Here is a 16,649-nt window from a genome sequence, read left to right as displayed (position 1 = left end):
GATTTCCATAATTTTTAAAGACAATTAAGGTTGTTTATGACTGCTTTAAAATATGGTGCCACCTAAATTATAAAATCTAACCTTCCGTCTCAAAATTCTGTGATACCTGTTAGAGATGTTATCAAGGCCATCAAGTTGTTGGTGATAAAACATCATTAAAATCTTGTGATTTGTGAGCCTGTCTATCTACCTAAGCTGTCAACCTTATTTTCATCCCTGGTCCATACACATCTCCAAGAAACTTGGCAATGTGTACTTCAATCAATATATAATGGTATTTTTCCAGATTGGACATAAGAAAACAAAATAAATTGATTATCAGTGTATCAGATGATTTACTGCAGTTATTTAATTTACTGTTTTTATAGCATATTATTTTGTACGTTACCTTTTAAATGGCAGGCCACAAACAGCAGAGCAGTTCTTTTTACGCTTAGGAATGGAAGCTTCGGCTTTAAGCATCCAACTTCATTCAGAGCTTTTATTAGAGAAGTTGCTACTCCCTAAAGAAATAAAACCATTTTAGAAGACCATTACATAGATCTAGAACAAAAATGTATACAAATCCTGATCCTGTCGTCATGCAAATCTAACAAACGAGGATGACATCTAAGCTAGTGAATTGTAAAAAACAAACAAACAAAAATATAAAATTGTGAGGGAGGTAACTGTAAAATTTTGTCTTTATTTCATAACCATATCTGAAAATGTAACCAACTATCCTTAAATGATTACAGATAGGCTTGTATCTATCGTGGTTTTACAAATAAAAGCAAAATGTAATGTTACAAGGTATGATAAATAAAAGAGTCATGAAACCCATTGCATAATCTTGCAGTTTCTTATTCCTGTCTGGTATCTTGCTTGTATTTTTACCATTTAAGTTACTGATATCTATTATTTTAAATATTAAAAAAATCCTCAATGGTGAGTATACATTTTTCAATCTAATGTAATCCTCTTAATACTCATAAGACTTAAATTGCATTTAAAACCAAAAACAACAATGCACAATCACATTTAAAAAAAAGAAGCAGCAACTGGCCTGTTCAAGGTATCCAGCCATGGGAAGTGCAGTGAGTAGTATTGGCTCCTTTTTGGGAGGGAGCTTACGTGGAAGCTTCAAATTCCAGTACTTCTCTGGTAACCTAACCAGATAAAAAGTAAACACTTAAAAGTTGTGTAAGATGTGACATGATTAAGGTTGAAAATACAGCTAGTATATTCACCTCATAAACTTCAGAAGTTTTTCCTCAGTCTCAAAAACGTATACTTTATCTTGGTACATTACAGCGTACTCAATGTTGCCAGGCACCAAAGCTTCATATCTGAAGAGACAGAAAGAAAGTATTATGCTTGTGCAGTGCATATTCATCAGATACTGGGAGCCTTCTGGCAATTTAGCAATTTGTAGGAATTAAAAAAAGCAGCTATCACATTGTCCATGCTTCCATCACATTACTGGCAGCTACAAGGGTCAAAATCTGAGTGAGCCCCTGCCTCAAAACCTGCTTATAAAGGGACTTTTATAGAGCCACTCTAGAGCTCCTCTAGTTAAAATGCAACCATGGTTGTTCAGAAGATTAACATGGGACAGCACAGAATTGACTCCTAAGATTGTACCTCAGTGAGGAATTCCTGCACGCTGAGGAAATTGTTGGGGCTTTAAGGTGGCGATTTATGGATCTCTTAAAATATTGTAATAGTTCAGTATTCCATCTACATAGGTTTTGTAGGATTTATTTGAACTTTTGAAGGGTTGTGGTAGGGAAAACTCAAACTACATCCAAACAGACTTCATCACAAAAGACAGTAAGCCAACACAGATCCTTGTGATTGGCTTAATACTCGTTCAGAAAGCTAAGCTTGCTGTCACCTTCAGTCAGCTTTGGCGAAATGGATCCCATGCATTTAATACACTTCCATTTAACTGTCAATTTAAGTAAATTGACATTACCCAAGATACATAAGGAGAAGTAATCCTGGGTTCAGAGAACTGATTACCTATGTATCTGTCCTTCTCAATCTTCAGTAGGTGATCATCTGGCCAACTTAAGTCTCCACTACATAAGCCTGCCTCACAACTGTTAAGGGATTTTGGAGAGAAACCTAACCCTCTTGCGTTTCTCACTTACAGATGTAGAGGAACTGCTGATTTTTGGGATGCTTCAAATATACCTCGTCTGGTTACTAGAAATACTCTAGACCATGCTGTAAAGGCAGGGAGTTGACAGGGAACTTTTCACCCTCAGAATAAAGACTAATGCAAAATCTTTTAACAGCTGAAGCAACAATGTTTTTAGTGCCCACTACTGCAAGAAAACTAGTGGAGGAGAGGAGCAGAAGTCTGGAAAAGGCGGGTCTCCAGTTTTCACACTATAGTGTAGTGCTGCTCCTTTCCAGACTGCACACTTGTGCTTCCTTCCTATGGAAGCTGTAAGAACATGGAAGAGAGGGACAATGCTGCATTTCTGAATTTTATTTTGAGGAGGAGTTATGACATGAATGGAACACTAACTCAGATTCAAGGGAAGTCTTTCAGGTTCCCCAAATTTAGACATTTTGTACTCAGTTTACTTTCTATGCAAGGTTGTCCAGATTCAGTCCAAAACCTGTAGTCATATGAGTTTCAGAAGGTTATTTTGCATAGATTTGCAAAGCCACAGGCACAATGTAGAGGGTTATGATCAGTTTTTCTTTCCAAACCCCGAATGTTATTAAAAAGTACTTTGAAAGCATTTCCTCATTAATGTGTTAATATAGGATACTTTGTCTGTAATTCAAGTTATAAAAACAGGAATGATGTACCTCTGTTTTCCATCCAGGTAAGTGACTGGACAGTATCCGTGCATTTCAGCACTTTTGGGGAATAAGGCCTTCACTTCTGCTGCTGTTAGTCTTTTTGGTAGCATGTCTGGGGGTGGAAGAGGGTGAGGTGCCAGTGGTGGCACATACACTTCTGGTCTGCTCAAGAATTTCTGTAAAGGGAGAATATAAACGTTTGCATAATGAAAGAAGGACTGAAAGACTGTTAGTCAAACTCCAGAGGACATGAAATTTAGATACTTGTTTCTTCTACAACACCTCTTAGTGTGTTGGCACTACTGCTACAGTTGGGTAAGTCATTTCTTTTCCAACCCACTCTCAGTTGAAATCATCACTATCCACCCACCATCCATCACTATCCATTGCTATCACTGGGGCTTCTTATCCCCAGCCCCCTCCAAAACAGATGGAGAGCGGAGGAAATGGTTACTTTAAAATGATTTTTTCATCTATGACAATTTGTAAGAAGAGCACTGGTTTGAACTGGCTCTCAGCTGCATTTCATCTGACTGTACATTTGATAGCAAAGTATACAGACCAAAAGTGAGAATACTAGTAATAGTAGCCTAATTCAAATAACCTATTGCTTGTTTCTGTACAGAATCAAAGAATCCAGGCAGCATTTCCTTCCCCTGTAGTCCCCTCCCCACAAGCATTTTGACACTTACCTCCAGTTCTTCCTGTGAAGCCATTTTGTAATAGTGTCCTCGAAACTCTGCAGCAAACTGCAGTGATGCTGTGCTAGAGCAGTCAACCAGTTCACCCTTCTCTGCAAGGCTGACGGGACAGTACTGCCCAAACTCCCCCAGCCGACCCTGCAGCTCTTCAGGGGTGATACATAAATCAGCAATGCTGGCTGCTTTGCCTGTTAATAAAAATTAATGTTTTGCTAATGAAGGACAGAAATGTAAAGCATTTCTATGTAGAAATGTTACAGTTTAGAAAATGTTCCAGATTATTACGTGAAAATGATATCAAATAATGAGAATCGAAATAGCAATTTTTATAGATTGATATTAAAATGAAGTTGCAATCCATTTTATAAATTAATTTTAATGACACTTTCCTAGCACTTCCTTTTCTTTACTCAAGAAATCCAATAATCATTAGTTATGTGGGATACTCTGCATGCTTAGCTTACTAGTGTGTTTTCCCTGGGACAATTTTATTTATTTTTTAATCCCTTGTGTTGCTAAGGCATACTTCAGCTATTATATTTCTTAACATTGGTGGAAAAAAAGTGCAAGATGTGAGGAAAGCTTCCCATTTATTCATCTGTATCTTGCAAATGTATCTGTATCTTGCTACAGTCTATCTGGATGAAATCTATTCAAAATCTTGAATAAAATGCTATATAAAACCCAGGTTATTTAAGAACTCTGCTTTTCAAACTTCATGAGACTTCAGACTGAAATTTGTAAGGAGAGTGCAGCCACAGAGCTGTAAAAGTTAAAACCAAAAGGAAGGTATGAGATAAGGAAGAGACACGTTTGTGCTTTAGAGAAATCCCTGTTAAACTGTACAGACGTATTTGAAGGGCAGATTTAATCCTGACCTACGCTGACACACACAAATTCAAGTGGGAGCTTTCCCATTTCATGCTTTTCATCCCTCAATTCAGAAATTAACTCAAATGGACATTTAACCTTAATTCTGAATTTATAATTAACATTTTTCCCTTCATTCCCAATTCCTCCACTGACATTTCTGTGAATCTGCAAGTCGTATTTTCCCTTGTGTATTTTGGGGTACCCTTTGTGATTTTCTGTTATCACTCAAAGTTGAGAGATCTGCTCTGGACTTCAAGACCTCTGACTTCTTTCAGCTGTATTCTGCTACCCTGTTCTTTGGGAAGATGGCTGCAGACTATTGGCAAAGGCATAGTTGGTTTTGCCTTTTCTGTCTTCAAGAGATCTCTTCAAGCTCTCTCCAGATGAGATCAAAGAATCAGGAATTAGGTTCATTCAAAGCAAGTTGAAGTTGAATATAAATGCACTCATTACATTACAGCTTGTAAAAGAAATTAATATTATTCTGAACAACTTTTTTTCTTTTACCTTCTTTTATTCTTTCCAGGTATATCTGTATTTCTTTAACAACCACTTGAACTTCCTGCAGTACTTTGTTCCATATCCACCACTTGCTCTGAGTGGCATCAACCATGCACCAGTTCTGGTGCTCCTTCTTATAGTAGGTCCTGATTGCATCAATGTGCTGTTTATAGCAGGAATTTTTAATTGCTAGAATCTGTGAGCTGTCGTGTACAGGGTAGGAAGGTCTGAAGACAACAAAAAATAGCACTGACTTAATATGAGTCTGAAGATTAGATCATTTTATTGAATGTTTGATGTAAATTCTAGAGTTCATTTTAAATCCTTTTTAAAAATCCTGCTTTTCTGAATCAATAGAATGTACTAGAGAAACACAGATTTGTTATTAGGAATGATACCAGTTCCATATGGAAAGTAGTATCATAGAATCATAGAATGCATTATATGCTTCTGACCAGGTAGTTATATTCAGAAACAAAGAACAAAAAAAAATGTTATTTATTTCCCAAATAGAATTCAATATTTTGTAAAGGTTTTGGATTGTGTCAGCACACACTAGCCAACACACCATAAAATGCTACCCTAAACAAAATGTTATGGGAGTATTAGAATGAAGGTAAGTAGTTCATTGAAAAACAGGCTTAATTCCGAATTACTCTGTTGTTTGAAATTGAGAAGTAGTCACAATCCTTGGATATGTTTTGAAAACTATCTGTAATATTTACATATACATAAATGAAAATAATCCATTTGACCTCTAAAACATTATGCAAGACCAGAAGAGAGATTTTCACTATAACATAGAAGCTTTTACTATTCTGGTTCTAAATGTAAATGAGTCAAAAAAAAAAAAAAAAAAAAAAAAAGAACTTCTGTTTTAACAGTATTCATTTCTCTATATCTGATGTTGTACATTTATTTGTATTTAAACCTATAAATGTAATTAGTTCGGTATTTAGAGTCAAGAAGGTATTTAGAGTTTAAAGTAAATGCTTTCAAAGAGAAGCATTAATTTAATTTTTTGCTATGCAAATTGTCTTTAGGCTTTCAGTAAACAATTAAGTGTTGTACTGATTACTTGATAAAATGAAAGAGAGAAAATGAAAGAGACATGCAATAATGCTCTAAGATAGCTGGAACTTCTTAGAAATTCTTCCCCTGATGAGAACCAGGTTCTTATACAATTTAATTTCAAGGTGAATGTTCTGTTCTTTTTAACTCTCTGTTGGTTTATAAACTACTTAGTGGTCTTCCTCAAAAACATCCAATAGGTCTTTAAACAGAATATTTAACTCATAAAAACAAGCGAGAGATTAATTGTAAGATTTAGATGAGTAACTCATGAACCGTATGCTATTAAAGTATACATTATTTCTATCCTTTTTAAAAATAACTACAATAAAGACTTAAAGAAATGATCAATTTCTCTTATAATGATAATATTGAATTGATGAATAATAAACTTCAGCAGCAGAGTGGACTAGTAAATTTTTTGATACACAATTTCATTAAAATCTATTAAATTAAGCAGTAGGTGCATGCCATTGCATACCAATATCCCTCAGCCACGCACTCTGGGGATCTGTCCAGAGAGTGCCACAGATTTCTTTGACAACTTATATCTTCATTTTTGTTCTATGGAAATCAAAGATTGTCAAGGGCCTTATGCCCATGTCTGTTCATATATGGAGTTTGGAGGCAGCTGGATTATGCAGCAGTGCAGCCTCTCATAATACAGCACTGAGGCACATACATAGAAAGAGATGACAATATTATGTGTATAAAAATATCAGGGAGCATCACTACCTATTCGTGCTTTCTTTGTCCGACAGAGCTCTTCTGAACACTTCCTTTGCATCCATTTCTAATTCAAAGATTTTCACTGGAATTATCCTAGCTGATTCCAGGAGCTTTACTTGTTTTCTTGTTACAGGGTACCCATCAATAACAACTCTGCATACAAACAGAAACAAAGACAGTTTTTCTAGGAAACAAGTTCCTAATTAACCATTAAGACTACCTGTATTCCCAGTACATTCTCAACAGAGACAAAAGTCTACTCCTATGCCATCAATCCTGGCTTGACAGACACAGTCTTCTTTCTGAAGAACTTACAATCATATTAAAATTTTAGAAAATCAAGTAGCTAAAATTAGAAATAGTAACGAGTAAAGGAAATACACAAGGGGCAAAAGGTATAGAAATGTAAGTGGACATACAAATGATTGGAGTTCTAAATTCTGACACATTAGTCTTCCAGAAACATAATTTTAACTATGTGAAAACTCCATATGAATTGGGAGAATTAGTTTTCAAGATGAAAAATAAATTGATTTACAATATTTGAGTTTCTCTCTTTTTTTTTTTTTTTTAATCCTATTGAAGAAGAAATGCTTCTTCAGAAATGCTTCTTCATATTAGAAATGCTTTATATATGCTGGGCATATATAAACACTGGGGCATAACCTACTGAAACAGTATTCCAGTATTTAGCATGATAGAAAAGCTGAAAAAATTCTGATCTCAAGCTGAAATAATTTTCAGAGATTAATCTGAAATGGCCTTTTCCTGTAACAATTCTTCTTTTGAGAGAGTTGAATTTCATGAAATCATGATCATGAAATGAAATGCTTTTTAGGTCTGCCCATCTTGGACAGTGTTTCAGTGGTGGGAAAAAAACTAGGAAATCTGGATCATGTAAGAAATTAGCTGGAAATAATTACTGGTTTATGTTCCTCCCTAGTAAGTTAACTCTTAACAAAACCAGAAAAAAAAAAAAAAAAAAAAAAAAAAGGAACACTGAACTATCAGTCTGCTTGACCAGAGAGAATCAGGTGTCCAAGTTTTTACTGCAATTGGTAATAAGAGAGAGAAAATGGCAGTTTTCAATGTATAATAGAAAGTATTGGCTTGTTGGCTGAAGAAAAAGGTAACATAAAACATATGACTTTGATTTGATGGAATAAGCTGACTTGAAAATTGCAGAAAATTATGTTTTGGGCTGGTTTTCCTGAGTAATGTGAAGAATTGCATTTTGGACAGGTTATTTTCTTAATGCATCTGATGTGTTTTAGTGAAATGGTTTTACAGTGATAATGTGGAAATCACTGCCTCTTGAGGAACTGTCATGTCTTGAAAAAATCCCTAAAGAAAAAGACCAAAAAAGACTCTTACCCAGTGCTCATACATACACAATCCATCAGAGCCACATCCAGGGCCTGGATGGCCAGTTCATCAGGTACAGTCAGTCCTTTGTGAAGGTGCCACTTTAACTGAAGTCCCAATGCACTCTCGGGCTGATTGTTTATCACTAGTCGTATGGCATCTCCTATACTCAGCCGCATCAGCCCATATACACTTGCAAATTTCCTGGCAACTGTAAAACATTTTGATTTCAACAACCAACTTTTACATAAGCAACATCACAGCCTAGCAGTCTGTTAAAGTATGTTCTTAGTGTTACAAGCTACGTGCTCGTTCCTTGGGTCATCTGCAATGCGTAATCTTGGTAAGCAGTCACCTAACCCCAATTAGCTCTCTAAAGTACCCAGACCTTTGTGTATGTGCAAGGTGTGTCCAGGGCACACTTTAGCTCAATTTAGCTCAAACCTCTGCAGCCATAGTCAATTTTATTCAAAAATATCTTTGAAAATACACTTCTGTTATTGCCCCTTTTACAGAACAGTCTAGCAGTTCCAGTTCACTAACTTCGTAAGAAGCTGCAATAAAATTAAGATAGATAATCTGTAAGTACCTGACTATAAAATGATACACTATAGAATGTAACTAAAGGTTTCTATGCCCAATAAAAAGAGTAGGAAGACTAACAATATTAGAGATTTATGTTTTTTTTTTTTTTTTTTTTTTTTTTTTAATAGCAGTAATGACAGACACAGTGTCACTCATTTGATAATTTTTTTCTTTATAGGTAATAGTGTCTCCTACCTGTAGTCTTCCCAGATTTTGGAGGTCCCACAATTGCAATCTTAACTGGCACAGGTGGTTTAGGTTTTGGCTGACAAATATATTTGATGGGATTTTTCATAAATGTTTCTTTATTTGCTTTACTTGAAAAGAAATAAATATATTGTCGATGGATTACAGGAAAGAGTGTGTTTTCAGGGCTTTGTGCTGGCTTGATTACCTCTCCTTCACTGAGCTGTAGAATACACAAAATGGGAAGCAACTGATTAGGTTTGGCATAGCCCCCTCTCCCTTTATCCTACAAAAGTGGTTTTACAGGCAGGTTGAGAAATATCACTTGGTTGAGATAAAACATCAAAGTATTCTGAAATATATACAGGCAGACATAATATTTTGTATGAATCTGTGGTATTTTTGTATGTAATTGTAGAAAAAGATGAAATAAACACTGAAGAGAGAAAGAATATTCACTGTTTCCAGTAGGTGGTACCGTAACACTTTCTGTCCATCAGCAGAGTGTAATCAGAGGTATAATGCGTAACAATTTTTTTGTCTTTTTTTTTTTTTTTAATTTTCAAAGAATTTACGCCATTTCTATTAAGGATAAAAATATTCCTCTGTAAATTAAAAACAAAACACAAACAACACTTATCTGCCTGACAGTAGAGGATACACTTAGAATGTTGTACTCAGCAGAAGTCACTTCCAAAAGAAGAAAACAGAAATGAACATCAATATTTAAATTGTGGTGAAATGTAAAACCACAGTGAAGCAAGCCAAAAAAGCTTTTGGTAAAATAAATACACTGCTGATGGAACCTTTTCAAATACATCAGGTTACCTACTAGAAAGTCTGTAGTGCTGATGGCTAATTGAGTAGTAAGACGAAGCAATGGTAGAAATGGTCATTGCAGGAACACTAAATTAATTTATTGCAGCACTGTTCACTAAGGAAGAATTTAGTCATGTCCCTGTTAGAGCCTTTCTTGAGGAACTGCCTTAAAGTGTCAAAAATTGTTTTAGAACAAACTGGAGACGTTTGTAGGGAAAACTGCAGAGACCAGATGGTATTCATGTTACAGTTCTATGGGGATGCAGAAGTGAAATTGTTACTGACTGATGTATAACCTATTGCTTACGTTGGTTTCTTCAACAAAAAAGTAATGTGGAAAAATTGATAATTATTTTAAAAGGCCTCTAGGATGCCTCCTGGCAACCACAGTCCAGTACATCTGTCCCTGTATTGAGCAAATTGGGAAAAAAAAAATCGGTAGGTACTAGAAATAATGCAGAGAAGCCAACTCAGCTTCTGTGGAGGAAAATCATACCTCACAAATCTATTAGTATTTGTTGAAGACAATCTGCTTGATACAGTAAGATAAGGGACTGTTTGCTGCATGGCATTACCTTGCCAGACCCTGGACTAATTCTTAGGTTCTTGTTCTCACAAGAAGTCAATTCAGAGTATATGCCCTCAATTTATAAGATGCCAGGACTCTGATCTACTGTATATTTGCTCACACTCCTCACTCAGCTCATCATTTTTCTTCTCTGGGTATCTAATCAGTTGCATAACTACTTCCCCCTATCAATTTAGTTTAAAAGTAATTGTCATATGCTCTATTTGCCCTTCTTCGAAAACCCTCCAGTCTGTAATCAATTTCATTATTTCTATAATATCCTAAAATACCCTTAAAATGATCTTATTTTCCTTTCATTATTGTGAGCATGTACATTTCCTACTGTCAGCACACTCCTCTGATTTCATCTAATGGCTTTCCAGGACTTTCTTCCAACTGATTTTTTTTTTCTTAGTTGGTAAAAAAAACAACACACAAAACACACAAAACACTTCAGCATAAATGAAGGATTTGAAGAAATGGAATAGCAAAACTGTAGTGACTTTAATAGGACAAAGTTCAAGTCCTAGCATGTAGGGACTAATAAGAATTTCATATATTAAGCTGGGATTCAGTAACTGGAAATGACAGAATTCTGAGAAGACATATCTGCTTCTATTAGTCAGTCATTTAGATTATTAGATGCCAATTTGATGCAGCCATGGAAAAGGCAGCTCTGATCCTAACACACTTTAAGTATTTTGATTCTCTAAAGTCCTAATCAGATCTGATCTACGTACAGTTCTGGTTACCAAGATTAAAAAAGGAAAAACATGATCTGGAAGAGGTGAAAACAAAGACCAGCATGATTTCTGTGCAAAAAGAAAAAAATAATTAGCATAGTGAAATGAAGGCCAAATGTATGCTTCCTTCAGAAACTTTCTGCTTTCTATTTCTTGTTTGCTGTTGTAGTTTTATTATTTATCAGCCCTCCTTTTTATTTCTGATTTACTCACAATCCAACTTGCTTTTATTTCTAGCATTAAAAAAATACATGTATTACCCACTAACATTTTGTTTGTTACCTGTAAAAATCTATAAGCCCACAGAGATAAATATGAGTACATTCTGACCTCAGCTTTCCAGGCTGCTGGTAAAATAGGAAATCAGATTTACTGTTCTTCAAAATTCATGCATATTGACAACAAAGAATTATTGCTGATGAGTGACATACATTTAACATGTGTTGGTTTACTTTTTTGCTACTGCAAGTGTTGATGGCCACCTACATGACTTCTTGCAAATTCAACCCCCAAATTTTTCCAGCTTGTTTTCACTGCTTCTAGAAGGCTCTAATATCTTTGTTGTTCTACATTTCATGGGTCATTACCAATTAGGCATTTCTTTCTGACTCAGTGCACCTTTAAACTGCATCAGTAGTGCTAGTGTAACAAACTTTAATAAATGCCTCTCAGTGTTAGTTTAGCTGTAACACTGAAAAAGCTAACACCTTTCATTACAAATACTTGCTGTATTTTGTATACGTGTTGTAGTGATGTAGTTTTGATTCAGTAATGTAGTTTTCATTAAGTATTACTGGTATTACATGATACTGTCTCATAATATTTGTATGTGAAATATATTCTTTGAAAGTATTACTTTCTAAAAATATTTTTGTATTATTCAAGAAAATTACCTTGATTGGATCCCACTGACCAAAAGAACTTGGAAACTTATATAAGAAAATCAACATCTTATGTGCAAGTGGCAAACTTATCGGGTAACATTTCTCAAAAATGCTTCCACGGTTTTCCACTAGAGAATTCAGCTTGCAATATATTTGGTAGCGTACGATGTGAGGCTTTCGTCCTCCATTGATCTCAATTAGTGGTATTAGCAAATTTTCAAGTTCCTCCTGGTTAATTGAAAAATAATAAAACATTAAAATAATAAACATGTTCAGATTTTCGTTAATAACCATCAGCAAGATTTTCTGTGAACTTTCAAGGATTTTTGAGCAAGTTCTCAGTCCCTGTAAAGCAGAAAAATTTTATTTGAGACTGGTCTTCCTCCCCACTGAAGTCCAAGTTACCCAGGCTACATTAAGTATCACAGTATTCAAAAAGAATTGGAAAATCTGACAGTTAACACTGAGGAATATAGTACGATAAAGCTTGAGAAATATATTTTATAAAAATATTCAAATATCATTCTTCCCTACTCCAAACAATTTAGAATGCTTTCTTTAGCTACTGTCTAAAAATGTTCCTGCTCTCTGGTGACTTCTTAGTCCCCAGCTTATTCAACTAAAATATAAAGATATTATTAATAGTTTTACCAGTGCTATAACTTTTTAAAGTCATCATTTATTCTTCCATAAAAGATGAAGATTCTACAATGTCATAGAGGATCATCAATTAAAGAATCAGATAACAATAACCAAAAGTCTTGAATAACGTATCAGAAATAGCAAGTTATACAGCATTAGTAATAAGGGCATAAATATTATTTGAAATTTTTTAAAAATGGGGAAAATGTAACAAGGGATTCTAACTAGTATGCAATCCCAATTAATATAATTCACATGTTAACGTAATTAAAATGCTAATAAGAATTTTGCATTTAAAAAAGTATGTATGAAACGTTATCCATATGTTCATGATTCTCTAGTTTGGTTGCCTGTATCGACTATTCTGTTTGTCTTATAAATTATATACTTTTGTAAGCATGTAGTTTCTTTGTACAGTTTTTATCTCTCTCATATATTTAGATCATGACATCAGCAGCACTATTGCGCAAGCACTGTAACTTTAAAATCTGATGACTAAAATAACACTGAAGACTTCTTGCATCATACAGTCATTTATTATCATATAATTTATAGATCATGTAAATTAATAAAATAAGCAGTGGAATAGGTACCTGTACACCTTGTAAATTGTCTCTTTCTGAATCAAACCTCTCTGCAATCTCATTTTGCATGCGCTCAACAGCATCAGTCTCCTGTTCTTCTTCAGCCTCTTCTTCTTCTTCTTCTAAAAACTCCTCTTCAAGTATAGCTTCAATGTCTTCATTTTCACTCTCATCTTCCTCCTCACTGGCTTCGTCATGTTCCCTGCTTGCTAAAACCTATAAATGTAAAATATTCTGTCTTCATGTCTTCTATACATATGTTTTGAGCGAACATTTACTATCTTTTTTATTATTTTTTTTTTTAATTAGAAAAATCATTAATTCAACCAAACCTCATTTTGGAGGCATCCTCTGTTGCAAGCAAAAATCTAGTAAATTCTAAAATCATATTTCAGAGGAAAATACAAAGGTATTGCATAGTGCATACAGGGAAGCATCATATCTGAGAATGCTTAAAAATCTTAATCACTATGCTGTAGTTTTGATGAGAACAATATTTTTGAGAAGTGTCTGCTACAGATACCTGGGTATTGTAGTTTGGCAGGACTTTGTTAAGAACCCACTTGTTAGCTGATAGCGTAGCTGATCAAGTTTCGTGAGCAGTCTAACGCATTTATAAATATGCTTTGTAATTGAGCTTGGGCAGAAGTCCTGGTAGAATCCTATTCTGCATTAACTGTGGATTTGACAGGATACTTAAAACACATACCTAACTACAATCACTCTTATGCTTACAAAGTAGGTAAGTTAAAGACATTCTAAAGTATTTTGCTGAATTGGGGCATGTATTGAGAATTGTTTTTAGTGTTGATGAATCAATAGTTTCTAAAACAATTTAAACATCTTGCCAAATTACTTCAGAAAGCAGAGATTTCAGACAGTCTATCACATTTGTACTATTATATATTGCCCTGAAAAATGTGAAATTTCTAAGATATGAAATGCAAACACTTCTTTTTAAAATAGTTTTTGTAACTTTTTTTACCTTCTGTTTCCTTTCTTTTTGTTCTGCTAAAAGTTCTGCCCTTCTTTTAGCAATATTCTCATCCTGTTAATGAAAAAAAAGATGTAAGAAGACAATGATATTTTCTCATAAATCTCCTCTTAGAGTTGGTATAATGAACTAGAATTAACGTTATTCTTTCCACCTTAAAACTCTGAGTTGCTTCTAATGCTAAAAAATCCTGTCTGTGTAGCCTCAACTATTGCAAACCAGATATGCTTCTAGGTGAACATGTACTTAAATTTTTGTAAAACTAAATTGTCAACTTTTGAGAATGAGATTAGGGGAAGAAAAGACTGTGATTCTGTTCACACTGAAAATATTATTTGATATTGAATATTATATTTTTTTGTCAGTAAAAGAGTCAGAGTCAAAAAAGCTACAGTTTCTAAATTTGTAGGTAGTTACTGGCATTTGGCAAAGGGGTGAATGAGTATTATATGTGTGCTATTTGCTAAGTGTGTTTAAAACTGCACGTTTTTGACCAAGTTATAAGCATTTAAAATACATTCCTTTATAGATACACTCAGTAGATACCTGTCATATACATGATCATTAAATTCTGTCTCAGAAGTAATACCCAGAAGCATTCTCCTTAAGACCACTGGGGTTAATGGGGATTCAACCTGCACCTGCTGTTCTTGCACACTCTGATACTTCCACCTGAATTGAGATCAGATAAACTGAGCATGTCACCACTGCAGGCAATACTGCAGAGTTAGAAATCCACATGAACTTTAAACAAAGTAGTCTAGATACCAGGGCACTGGAGGCAGAGCAGCAAGAAACTGCACAGTCTAATTTTCTTTACTCGCATGGCTATTTAAACTCAGGTGTTGCTGAGCAGCACCGCAATGCAGATGTACTCATTCCTCAGTCCCCTGTTGCCAGCTTCTTTCGGTGCAGAAGGAAACTAATGCAGCATTCAACAGGTGTATCCGCTTTTCTGACTCTCTATGCAATTTTAGTAATTAAAGAAGAGAATAGCACACCCATCCATGCCCCATTCTCACAAGTGTCCATCTTGCTCACTGACTGTATGCTATGGAAAAATAAGTCAACATGCAAATAAAAACTGTAATGCAATACACATCAGCAAAAAGATCAAAATATTATTACTCCAGAAATCCTGATTCTCACCTTTCCTTACTTCTAAGTGGGGGTCTTTTATGCCTCGATCAATTTGCATAGTTGCTTTGTGTATGTGTTTTAAGTAACAGACTGTTACTGTTCTTTTTTGTTAATAGACATATTGATGCCTACACCGTAGAAGTTTGGACCCTAAAATCCGTAGCATACGTATTTGTCACTAGAGTTCTCAGAGTAAGTGCTTACTTCGTGAGCTTAGTACAGTGATACAGGCTGCTCACTAGAATGCTCCTTTTCCAGATAGATTTCCAGCTTGTGTCAGGGAAGATAAATGCAAAAAATACTTGAGTTCTGCAAGATTATATGCATTCTCAGAGCCAACCTCTGGAACAAGCAGCTAATGTAACTTACTGGTACCATATGGGTCTTATTCGAAGCTCCATTGTACTAACATACTGTGTGTTAGCTGCTCTTTAGTAACTTGGACCTTTTTTGAAAGTACATGTGAAGTAATATAATTTCCTTTTATAGAAAGTTAGGAACCTTGAATATCTTGCACGGATTGTACATGTCTACATAGAAGTTTCAATTTCAAGTCACTTGTAACCTATTCAGTAATAGTGCTGTCACACTGCCAGGTGTCCAGCAGCACAGTTACTTTGCTTGGTCTATCAGATATCTACACTTCTGCATGAGTTAATTGCAGCAGGCTGTGCTAATGTGGAAGGGGCAGAAGAGAAAAGGAGAAATGAATTCTTTTTGGTTCCTATGATGAATCTGGGAATGCTGTGAATGTGGGGAGCTGTGTCTCCTGGCTCCTATATCTGTTCTGTGTGTTCTTCACTATTTTGGGAGTTTTAGAATCTGTCTTCAGACCTGTGCCCCTGAAATTGCAAAAAGTTTGACAGAACTAAAAACCTACCCTTATTTTTGCTTTCAGTTCTTTCAGTTTCTTTTTATTTTCCATTTTTTTGTTATGTCTTTCTTTCCATTTTTGCAGACGTGGAGGAAAAAGACGGTCAATAATGTCATTTTCTTCTACATTAATATAAACTGCAACATCAGGACAGAGTCCTCGTTCTGACAAATACTGGGCTTCATCTAAAGTACGAGGGAAACCATCTAGTATAAAGCCTGTGGACCTAATTGAAAAAATAGATATTTATCATTATACAATGTAGTTTAAAGTGCATCACAGAGAAACTGCAGTGAATTTAAAAAAAAAAACAACTAACTCTCTTATAATGAGAAAATTTAAAATTTACTTTCATGTATTAACTTCACAATGTAGAAGTGATAAATCACTATATATTTTAATTGTTGTACTATTGCATTTATTTCTCATGGGGTTTTAATGTACAGAGATAAAAAGTTACTTTAAAATAACTTTAAAATAAATAAATAAATAAATAAATAAATAAATAAATAAATAACTGGTGTCCTCAGTATTATTTGTGTGACCCTAAAAACTGTACTTCTTAGCCACTGTTCTCAAAGAAAACAT

General features: G+C 34.8%; 1 protein-coding gene across 1 annotated transcript in view; it reads right to left on the bottom strand.

The window, feature by feature from the left end:
• Nucleotides 1-298: 298 nt before the first annotated feature.
• AK9 (adenylate kinase 9) overlaps nucleotides 299-16,649 on the bottom strand; it is a 64,571-nt gene continuing 48,220 nt past the window's right edge. The window contains exons 27-39 of the mRNA XM_068677728.1: nucleotides 16,068-16,287; nucleotides 14,039-14,101; nucleotides 13,063-13,269; nucleotides 11,837-12,055; nucleotides 8,823-9,036; nucleotides 8,052-8,253; nucleotides 6,684-6,830; nucleotides 4,884-5,104; nucleotides 3,495-3,691; nucleotides 2,809-2,978; nucleotides 1,230-1,328; nucleotides 1,042-1,148; nucleotides 299-499 (exon numbers count right to left, since the gene is read on the bottom strand). Coding sequence (XP_068533829.1) covers nucleotides 363-499; nucleotides 1,042-1,148; nucleotides 1,230-1,328; nucleotides 2,809-2,978; nucleotides 3,495-3,691; nucleotides 4,884-5,104; nucleotides 6,684-6,830; nucleotides 8,052-8,253; nucleotides 8,823-9,036; nucleotides 11,837-12,055; nucleotides 13,063-13,269; nucleotides 14,039-14,101; nucleotides 16,068-16,287 — 2,203 coding nt within the window. The 3' untranslated portion in view covers nucleotides 299-362. The remainder of the gene's footprint in view (nucleotides 500-1,041; nucleotides 1,149-1,229; nucleotides 1,329-2,808; nucleotides 2,979-3,494; nucleotides 3,692-4,883; nucleotides 5,105-6,683; nucleotides 6,831-8,051; nucleotides 8,254-8,822; nucleotides 9,037-11,836; nucleotides 12,056-13,062; nucleotides 13,270-14,038; nucleotides 14,102-16,067; nucleotides 16,288-16,649) is intronic.

Source organism: Anas acuta, chromosome 3 (genome assembly GCF_963932015.1).
Source record: "Anas acuta chromosome 3, bAnaAcu1.1, whole genome shotgun sequence".
In the NCBI taxonomy this organism is placed as follows: Eukaryota; Metazoa; Chordata; class Aves; order Anseriformes; family Anatidae; genus Anas; species Anas acuta.
The sequence above is the reverse complement of the archived record's forward strand: the minus strand, read 5'-3'. Positions and strand labels throughout refer to the sequence as shown.